The following is a 10,647-nucleotide window of genomic DNA, read 5'->3' as shown; positions in this document are numbered from 1 at the left end:
CCAACCGTTTTTAGAAATGATATGGTGATGAAATGTAAAATGTTGATTCAAAAAGCAGAAGGTTGAGGACATTATGTTGATTCAACGTTACAATGTCAATGTTAGCACAACCATTGAACATTAAACGTTGATTCAACGTTGTTTTAACGTTGAAACAACAACAGACATTACTGTAGTCCAGGGGTGTCCAAACTTTTTTTGTTGGGGGCCAGAAGGAGAAATATATTTGAAGTCACGGGCCACACTCTGTAATAAAACAAATAATGAAATATACCACTTTAAATAATACTTTTTTCCTGATTACTATCATTTACACACCATTTTACTTGACTTACTATCTTTATCTTTGACAGTGTTGTGTAAACTAAGATTTTTCAAATTGATGTTTCATTTCATGATGACTCTTAATATTAAACTTCTTAATTACAGCAACTTTCAGACTCTTTGCCCTGTTAGAAATGCGCACTCTCTCCGCTTTTAGACTCTTTGGCCCGTTTCTGACAGCTAGCGTTCAAACTTTGAATCTCACATTATAAAAACCTGTTTAACAGCGGGCCAACTTTCATTCTATTTCTGAAATACCTCGCGGGCCGCTCCAAAAAAGGAAACGGGCCGCAAATGGCCCGCGGGCCGTAGTTTGGACACCCTTGCTCTAGTCATATTTATTTAAACCACATTTCAACGTTGAAGGTCGGTTGTGTGCCAGCTGGGATTCTTGCAAAATGTGTATTTATTAAAGTTGTTTGTATCAAAAATAACACTGCACAATAAGACAAAGTAGTGCAAAATAAAATAACTTTAAATATAATGCCTTTAAAGTGCTAGCTGTGTTTAAAATACTGTACATATTAAATTAAGAACCAAAACTTATTTGATGATCTTGTAAGTCCCAGGCTTTGGACTTACTATAACCTGAAAGGTGGATGTTATTGTTATAGTATATATAATAGGCCATTTGTTCTTGTGAGGTGTTTTTAGGGTATCATGTCAAAAATGTTCTTTATTCTTCACGTTCTTGGTACTAGGAAGCTCTTTTTAAAATGTAACCTGTTGCACCATTTACGATTTAAGCAAACTCCATCAATAAGCCTACTGTGGTCTCCTGTCCAACAGCGGACTCTAGTGGTGGCACATAGTAACTACATCTTTCTGTATTGAACTCCGGAATCCCTGCTCCTCCTTTCCTGGAGTGAACGAGCGAAAAACAAGCCTACAGACACTCATTCAGCGACCGACAGAGAGGTAAGCACACACCTGGATTTATACCAGCAGTACTTTACTGTCTACAGGGATATAACAGGACTACAACCTCTGCTTTACTGTAGTAAGACACTGTTTACGTGCTTAAATATGCTGGTAAACCTGATTAATTAGCTGTGATCAGTGCTGTAGGAGTTCACTGGCTCAGAGTTTGAAGTTTTATCTCATTCCGTGATCAGCGGTGCCAAAGCCAGGCTCCAGAAAGTAGAAATCCTCTCCAGGGTTTTGTTCACGCTGCCTGGGTGGCTCTTCTGCAGCTGAGGAACTACTAAGCCCAGCTGGAACAAAATCCTGGGGTGGATATTTACTTTCTGGACCTGGATTTGCCACAGTTTGTATGTCTGTATGTGATTTATTGAAGCCTGGTATCTTGTCTGTTTGCTGTACGTACAGACTGTATCCTGGACAAGACGGGTTACCTGGACAGGTAGGAAGCTACTCCATAGGTGAAACATATCAGCACCCTCTCCAGGTGAAGGGTGAACCACAGCATGCCTGTAACAGTTCAGCTGCAGGGATGGGCAGCAGGCAACTACACCTGCACATGTTATCTTCTCATACATCTGACTCAGCTCCAGGTGTGACAGGTTAGCTGAGGGAAACCTAGCTAGTGTTACTTAGTGAATTCCTCTGGGTGCAGCTATTTAGTTACACTGCCTGGCTAAAAAAAAAAAAAAGGTCACACTCTTATATTTCTTTGGACCGCCTTCAGTTTTGTAGTTTTGATTGTGGCACGCGTTCGCTGTGGCATTGTTTCAGTAACCTCAATCTTCAATGTCACAAAATTTATTTAAATCCAGTGTTGCATACATTTTTCACCAAGATCTTGCAGCATTGATGATGTTAGAGTCTGACCGCTGCACAAGGCCTTCTCCAGCACATCCCAGAGATTCTCAATGGGGTTAAGGTCTGGACTCTTTGGTGAACTCTTAATCCATGTGTGAAAATGATGATCTCATGCTCCCTGAATCACTCTTTCACAATTCCAGCCCCATGAATCCTGGCCAAATTGGAATATGCCCGTGCCGTCATATTTGTACATAAACATCTACGAATACATTCCACAAAAGTTCATGTTAATGGGCAAAGAATAGCCAGTACTGAGGCCAGCAATAGTGATTAAGGTCATGTCTATATATTGTACAATACATGGATAATTACTGAGACAGGCTGAGGCAGTTTTTTTTTTTTGCAGATTTTACTGTACATTTTTATATTTACAAAATGTGCAGGTCATTGTTGCAGTATAAAAGAGTACAAAGGTTGTCCACAGACTAGACCTACCCTGTGGTACCAGCAGAGCTTGTACACTATCAGTCATCTCATTAGGTGGCGCCAGTTTTTATTCTTCCGTACTGATATTTATGGATATTTAATATGTTCTAGTTAATAAGTTCTAGTATCAAAGTGTTGATACTAGAACTTCACTTTATGCTGTTTAAGAGTGGATTTGTAATAATATAAAACTATTTTATCCTTGTTTACCTTTAAAAATCTATATTACTATTGGTCCCATTCATTGCAAGCTTGGCTTGTCCACTGTGTATTTAGAGTGGAGCAGACAAGCACATACAGTCAATTTAATGGGTACTGTAATTAAATACAGTGCCCTGTGTAAACAGTGGAGGATAATCAGGGAAGGAGTCAGTTGAGAGGCTTTCTGATTTAACAGTGGTTTAGGTTTATGTGTGATTTAATTCGGTGTAGAAAGGTTTTATGTTTTACTGTCTTATGGTACCATTATACACAATATTTTGTCCCTTCTGCTTTCAGTTTAAAAACAAAATAATACGGACTGCCGCTTTAATTATCTAATAAATTCATTTCAAAGAACTAAACTTTTGCACTATTTGAAATACTAATTTTAACATGTATTCACAACTATTCAAATATGTCTTCATGATAGGGCCTGTAATGCTCACTAGTCACCATATTGCAGACTACCATGTAAAAACAGTTTATATACAATAAATACATAATATATGACAACATTCACTTCTTACTTACTTATATGTACACCTCTTACTGGGCTTTTATTTTTACTGTAGTTTTTATTACCTTTTTATTTAATTTTCTGTAGTTTTTTTTTTACACATGTAAAACATTTTTACAGAGTGTGTTTGTTTGTCTGTTTGTGTCTGTGTGTTTGTTTTTTGTGTGTGTGTGTGTGTGTGTGTCTGTTTGGGTTTGTGTGTGTGACCTACTACACACTAAATAACACACAAGTTCTTAGATCTCTGGAAGCTGAACTGGTGAGCTGGTTAACCATTAACTAGACTTCTACTGTCCTGTTTACAACTGTCCTGTAGTGCCCGTATAAGCAAATAACCATGGTTACCACACGCTATCTTACCTAAACACTCATTTATTTGTTTGATTACCTATTTGCTCACTTATGTATCTTATTATCCATGCTATCTTTGTGTTATTTATCTTATAATCCCTGAATTTGATAGAAATTTGATCAGTACTAGTTAAGCGCTCTTGTCTGAACGCAGATTTTTTTTTACATTATCTCCATTTCACTGTTAATTACCATTTTAGATACATACAGTATATTTCAGAAATTGTATCTTTTCCTCCTGCAGATCCTGTGGAAATGTTTCTGTATATCTTGGCTCTGGTGGTCTTATTGTACATCTACCGGTGGTTTAGAGAGCTGAAACGAGTGCCAAACAAATCAGAGAAATATGTTTACATCACCGGCTGCGACAGTGGATTCGGGAACCTCCTGGCCCGACACCTGGACTCTCTGGGCTTCTCTGTGATTGCCGGCTGCTATACAGAGAAAGGAGAGGATGAGCTGAAGAAGGCCTGCTCCACTAGACTCTCTACTGTCCCGTTAGACGTTACTAATAATGACAGCATCAGAAAAGCTACAGAGATCATTAGGAAGCTGGTGGGAGAGAGAGGTAAGATATTAGACCTTAAACTTTTTTTGCATTTGTTTTTGCATTTTGTCTTTAATGTGATTATGGCACATCTGTGTTGCCTGTAAGTGAAGCGTGCTCTTTGTTATACCTACAGATTTTTTTTCTTCCTTTTTTTTTTTCTTTCCTCTGGGCATGTAATATTACTACATCTTGTGACAGAGTGATGCGGAGCCTTCACAAGTGTGTAAAACTAGGCCATGTCAAAACTGCCACACAACAGAGCTTACTGCAGTACAGTCTTATTTCATCATGTGCATCAATGAATGTAAATCAACCATACATCAACCGATTATCCATTGATGTGCATTTTTCATATTTCAAAGAAAAAAATCTCTCTGGAAGGGACACTCCACACATTTGATTATAGAAAGTGTAATTATTTCTGTAATATCTGTATAATTGAGTTTAATAATCTGCCACTATTACCAGTAATGCACAATACTCAGAGATGCATATAGCATTTTTTTCTGCACTATACGGCACACAGAATTATAGGGCGCACCATCGATGGACATCTATTTTCTGGTCTATTTTTATATATAAAGCACACCGGATTATAAGAAGCAGTATGCAACACTAGTAAGGAACAGGGGTGTCGCCATGTTTCCCTTCTAATTCAGCAGATCTCACCGGTGGGTGGTGGTCGGGGTTAAGTTAACTTAGCTTAAGTTAAGTTAAGCTAAGTAAACAAAACTGTAAAAAAACAAACAAACAAAATAAAGCTGAATGTTAATCTACTCAGATTTCTCTCCTGAAACTGCAGTCAGTGGCTAATGCTGCTCCAACAGTGCTAGCCGGGGTTAGCAGCAGGCTACAGGCCAATAATACTCACCTGTGAATGGTGAAAATGCTAGCGCTTAGAGCGGTTAGTGGCTAATGCTAATTCTGCTCGAGTCTCAGTGCTGGAAAACTAAACTGAAACTTCTGTATAATGAGGTACTTCAGCTCTTTACAACCTGACTGGTAAAATTCATACATAAGGTGCCCCAGATTATAAGGCACACTGACGATTTTAGGGGAAATTAAAGGATTTTAAGTGCGCCCTATACTGTGAGAAATACAGAAATTTACAATAACAATAACAGCCTTAAAAAATAAATTCATATTGCTTAGCACTATATGTATGTATACCCTGTGTGGTAATTATTAGATTGGAATACATGATGTGTTTGTGTGTGTTTATGCTTGTGATCTTCAGGTCTGTGGGCTGTGGTAAACAACGCTGGCGTCTCCGTTCCATCTGCCCCCAACGACTGGTTGGTAATTGATGACTTCATGCACATGATCAATGTTAATCTAAATGGAGTCATCGCTGTGACTCTCAGTGTGCTACCCCTCATTAAAAAAGCCAAGGGCCGTGTGGTCAATGTTGCCAGTGTGTTTGGACGGGTCAGTCCATTTGGAGGACCATATTGTGTCTCAAAATATGGAGTGGAGGCATTCAATGACAGTCTAAGGTAAGTTTGACAGTCTGAGTGAATCCCAGGTGTGCCATATTGTATCATCGACAATAATATCCACATTATTTTTTTAATGATAAATGTCCTAATAAAAAAAACAATAAATATTCTGCACTTATCCCTGGTAAGCTACTGTATAAAACTAAGACAAATGGGTATGTTTCTGTTTCTGTAGTAGTAGTCTTTAAAATATTTTAAAATATATTTTAAAATATTAAAAGTATGGTCTTAAGCCCTATCTGGACGGGATTAGTTTTTCAGGGGGATGTCTGTGAAAAATATAAGAGCAAATTTAACATTTTTAGTTTGTGGAAATGTAGCTGTGAGGCCAGAATTGCGTTTTCAGTGACTGCAATTGAAAAATAGAATTTTGCAGGAACAGTTACATTTTTGTTGGCTGTTATGTCTTCTGGTTGTTAAAAGTTGGGCCATGACATAGAAAATGTTAAGAACCTTTGTGGTATAACACATTTACATTGTGCTCATTGACCAATCTATCATTTATGTGTTATGTATGTGTAGTTTGTAGTTTTACGATTACTGTGTACCACTTACAGATATTACTTGGTTACATTTACATTAAGTTTAAGGCCTTTAGCAGACGCCATTATCTAGAGAGACAAAAAAGTGCTTTGTTGTTTACATTGAAAATATCATTAGCCAGGTTGTACAGGCTAAAAACACTCAGAATACCTAGTTACCTAGAACAAAAGTATTAATTTAGGGACTCTAAGAATATATGGGATTTTAGTTGACGTTTGAAGTCAGCAAGCAACACTTAGTAGAAGCATGTTCCTCCACTTTGCTGCTACAACAGAGAAAAGTCTGGAAGACTGTGTTCAGCTATTCTAGTGAGCCATTCGTAGCCCATAGGCATTGTAATCTGTGTTGTAAGTATGTATTTGTAAACAGTATTTGTACCTAGATATACTTCATAAACTGATTACTCAGAGTGTAATATCCTTAGGAGCTTATTCTTAGCATCTTAACTACTGGAATGCCAATTGAAAGCCATGCTTGCTTTGGAATCTCTTGAAAGTTCAAGAGAACACACGTAATAGCACAGTGTTTTGAAACTCTGATATATAATGGAATGCACTATGTGGGATTCCTCCTGAGGCAGGGCATGGCAAGGCAGGTTTATTATTGTAGCTCATCCCAGAGTCTTCATTTTTCATTGCCTTACATTTATGAGGACAAGACACAAAAATTTAAAATGTAAATGCTGTAGAAAATAAAATAATGGTTAAAAAACAGTAAATTATATAAAAAAAGGTGAATTAGGATAGTTAAGTAAACTAAAGTGCTAACGTGAGTTTAAAAGAATAGCTAAAATGGAAAGTCATTTAAATAAGGATCTTTGATTAAATTTAAAATGGTTTAGTATCAGGCTTTATTTAAAACCCTCTGTTTACTGGTTTTGATTGAACAGCAAATTAAATAAATACAGCTGTGGAAAAAAAAGTCACCATTTAAAAATGATGAGTTACTTTGATTTTACCAAATTGAAAACCTCTGGAATATAATATAGAGAAAGATGTATGATCACAGCCATCAAACCAAGCATTTTTTTTGCATCAGGAGTATCACAAAAGCAGTGTGTAAGACTGGTGGAGGAGAACATGCCAAGATGCATGAAAACTCTGATTAAAACCCAGGGTTATTCCACCAAATATTGATTTCGGAACTCTTAAAACTTCATAAATATTAACTTTTTTTCTTTGCAATATTTGAGGTCTAAAAGCTCTGCAATGTTCATTTTACTCAAATATATATATATATATATATATAAAGAGCAAAATCAGAGAAACTGATTCAGAAACTGAAGAGGTCTCTTATTTTTTTCCAGAGCTGTATGTCAGTCCTAAACTGTTGAGCAATGTATGGACCTGTTTTAGCATGTACGAATTTCAATAGTTTTCAGACTCAACAATTTATTCTGTGGTTAAACAATGTTTATTAGAAAATACCTTTGAATAATAATCATGCTGATGTTTACAGGATGAACATGGTGCACTTTGGAGTTAAGGTACTGTGTATCGAGCCTGGATTCTTCAAAACGAGTGTGACTGACACTAAACTCCTTGAGAACAGTATTCAGAAATTATGGGAAAGATTGCCACAAGACGTCAAGAACGACTATGGAAGTGACTACATGGATCGAGGTAAGTCCAGGACCACTTCTGTGACCCATATATAGAAATCCTTTGTCCGTATTATCATTTGCTGTGGACCGGGCATATAGGGGCACTTTGTAGTTCTGTAGTTACCGACTGTAGTCCCCTTTATTATCTTTCCTTCATCCTGTACTTTAATGATCATGGCCCAGGAGGTCCATCACAGAGCAGGTATTATTTGGGTGCTGGGCCATTCTCAACACTTCAGTGACACTGACACAGTGGTGGTGTTTTAGTATGTGTTGCAGTGGTGATTGAAGTGGATCAGACACAGACAGCAGTGCTGCTGGAGCTTTTAAACACTGTGTCCACCCACTGTACAGTCTGTTAGACACTCCTACTTATAAGTTGGTCAAATTTGTAGATGTAAATTCAGGCACAGAAGCTCTCAATCTGTTGCTGCACAGTTTGTGTTGGTCATCCATTTAAAAATCTGCATTATTAAGGGAAACTATGTATCTATAGTGTTTACAAGTCATTACATGATTGCAGATTGCAAATGGTCACAAATAATTATAATTAGGGGCGTTCTATATCATATCGTACGTGATAATTTCGCCAACATTTTTGAATATCGTGAACAATATTATACCCTAAAAATATCGTGCCATATCACCCACCCCTAATTATCACATCAGGGTACTATTTTTTTTTTTACTGTTTTTAGCAAATGAAAAATTCACACTGTTCTCATTTTCCATTATATATCTACCAGTATCATTCATTTTACTTTAATCCTGGATATATGGGGATATATGGAGTGCATTATTATTAGTATCATGACATTCTCGGTCATTGACTGCTATTACAAATTTAAAAAATTCCTGTATTTTTTAATATCTCAGGTAGAGGTATGATATAAATGTGATAAATATGATCAGGAGATCGCCGGTTCGAGTTCTGTTCATGTAGCTTGCCATCGGCTACCAGAGCCCTGAGAGAGCACAATTGGCATTGCTCTCTCTGGGTGGGTAGATGGTGCTCTCTCCCCACATCACTCCAAAGGGTTATGTCATTTAGCACAATGCATCTGTGAGCTGATGTATCGGAACTAAGTCGCTGTGCTTTCCTCTGAGTGTGCTGTGATGCTACTCTGCAATGATGCAACAACAGCAGTTCGAAAAGAGGTGGTGGCTGACTTCACATATATCGGAGGAGGCATGTGCGGGCCTTTACCCACCTTGAGTCCTAATGAGTGGGTTGAGTAATTGGCCTTGTAAATTGGGGAGAAAATGGGGAAAAAAAAATTATAAATAAAATTATTGTGTATATTCATGACTATGATTTAGCCAAACACCACAGGCACTCAAACAACACTCTTCACCTCTTTTAGTGAAAGTTATGATGAAAGAGAAGTTCGTGAAGATGCTGGATGGAGATCTGATGAAGGTGGTGAGTTGTATGGAGCATGCCGTTTCTGCCGTCCACCCCCGTACACGCTACTCACCAGGCTGGGACGCGAAATTCTTCTGGCTGCCTTTGTCCTACATGCCAACCTGCATCGCTGATGCTCTGCTGTCAAAGAATGTTGTGAAACCTAAGGTTGCCAGTTTATAAAGTGCGTTATTGTTGGACTACAGTAACCACTCTATGACTGAAGATGAGACATCATGTTAATTAATTGTTAGTTAGTTAGTTAATTAATTAATTAATCATGTTAACATCATGTTCTGTGCTCCTTATCATAGGATTTAATTATATAATTCTAATTTTATTAGATATTTTTTTGATAATAGCATTGATGATGATTGGTAAAGTAATGGTTCATGAAACCTCTGTATCTAAATAAAAAAAAATGTTTGTTAATTTTAAAGGTCTCATTCTAACATTTTTTTCATTCATTTTAAAATGTCTAGTTGTGGTCTCTAGTATGAATGGATGCCATGTGAGCTGGTTGTTGTAAAAAAAGGGCTCCGGTGATCCGTTATAACAGCTCTTTAGTCCCTTGGAGGAGTGTGGGGGGGGGGACAATAGGATTTCGGCTCTTGTTTATAAATATTCATACATGCAAACGTATCGCCTCTGATTGGCTAACAGCACTGCGACACCAGCAAGACGGACAACAGTTTAAAACATTTCAAAATAAAGACATTTTACGCTAATAACAGTGTCCTATGTCAGCCACTGACCTAGTCTTAGAGTCTTTGTAAAATGCGTAATCCACCGGAGATCCTATGTAAACACAAAGAGGTGGGAAGTCCAGGTCCAGAAGGTTTTGTTGGCTGAGCCGTAGCAGAGCCACCCAGGGAGTTGGAACAAAACCCAGAGTGGATTTATACTTTTAACTAGTGTAAACAGGGCTGTTTTAAACATACACCTACCTATCTCAATTGTACTTTGCTGGATTTTAGCAGAAGGACAGCTTCAAAAGTAGATTTTTTTTCTGTTTGTGTCCAGTGTTTTTTTTTTTTTATTCTTTGGTAGGAAAAAACATTTAATCTCCCTAAATAGCAAGCACATGGCACAGTCATATTTTTTCTGTTACCACAATTACTGTAATAATATCACATCCAGAAGCTGAATCAAAAAAATATGACATAAATTAGGCTCATTGCATAACTCATAGACAGGCACTTTAAGGCATCCATTGTTACTGTACTTTGGCATACATGCAGTGCTTTGTTATCTATTTAGGGTATGACACACCACATTAGAGTATGTAAGAGCTGGCAGGTCTCCTCACATAAAATCAGTTTAGCCTGTTACAATCACATGCGTAGCCCCTGTGCAGCAACTGTTAGTGTAAGTAAGCAGTACAGAAGTAGTGAAAGACACTGAATGAAAGCTATAGAAATAACTGGGTCCTTTGGGTTTATT

General features: G+C 37.5%; 1 protein-coding gene across 3 annotated transcripts; it reads left to right on the top strand.

The window, feature by feature from the left end:
- Positions 1 to 1,141: 1,141 nt before the first annotated feature.
- On the top strand, positions 1,142 to 9,643 carry dhrs9 (dehydrogenase/reductase (SDR family) member 9). Of its 3 annotated transcripts, XM_022680207.2 has the most exons (6): positions 1,152 to 1,242; positions 1,654 to 1,687; positions 3,849 to 4,172; positions 5,392 to 5,650; positions 7,655 to 7,818; positions 9,164 to 9,643. In XM_022680207.2, exons 3-6 carry the CDS (start codon positions 3,860 to 3,862, stop codon positions 9,385 to 9,387), a joined length of 960 nt encoding a protein of 319 aa, XP_022535928.1. In that variant the 5' UTR covers positions 1,152 to 1,242; positions 1,654 to 1,687; positions 3,849 to 3,859; the 3' UTR covers positions 9,388 to 9,643. The 3 variants fall into 3 exon arrangements, with proteins under 3 accessions (XP_022535929.1, XP_022535928.1, XP_049341142.1); XM_022680208.2 differs by lacking the exon at positions 1,654 to 1,687 and having other exon boundaries at positions 1,142 to 1,242; XM_049485185.1 differs by lacking the exons at positions 1,152 to 1,242; positions 1,654 to 1,687 and adding an exon at positions 1,722 to 1,847.
- The last annotated feature ends 1,004 nt before the right edge of the window (positions 9,644 to 10,647 follow it).

This window comes from Astyanax mexicanus, chromosome 11 (assembly GCF_023375975.1).
Source record: "Astyanax mexicanus isolate ESR-SI-001 chromosome 11, AstMex3_surface, whole genome shotgun sequence".
NCBI lineage: Eukaryota > Metazoa > Chordata > Actinopteri > Characiformes > Acestrorhamphidae > Astyanax > Astyanax mexicanus.
The sequence above is the reverse complement of the archived record's forward strand: the minus strand, read 5'-3'. Positions and strand labels throughout refer to the sequence as shown.

Excerpts from the sequence above, each read along its gene's own strand:
- dhrs9 (XM_049485185.1), top strand. The coding sequence starts at position 1,778 with ATGGGCAGCAGGCAACTACACCTGCACATGTTATCTTCTCATACATCT. Across the intron at positions 4,173-5,391 it reads GAAGCTGGTGGGAGAGAGAG|GTCTGTGGGCTGTGGTAAAC; the intron begins GTAAGATATTAG and ends TGTGATCTTCAG. Across the intron at positions 5,651-7,654 it reads GCATTCAATGACAGTCTAAG|GATGAACATGGTGCACTTTG; the intron begins GTAAGTTTGACA and ends TGATGTTTACAG.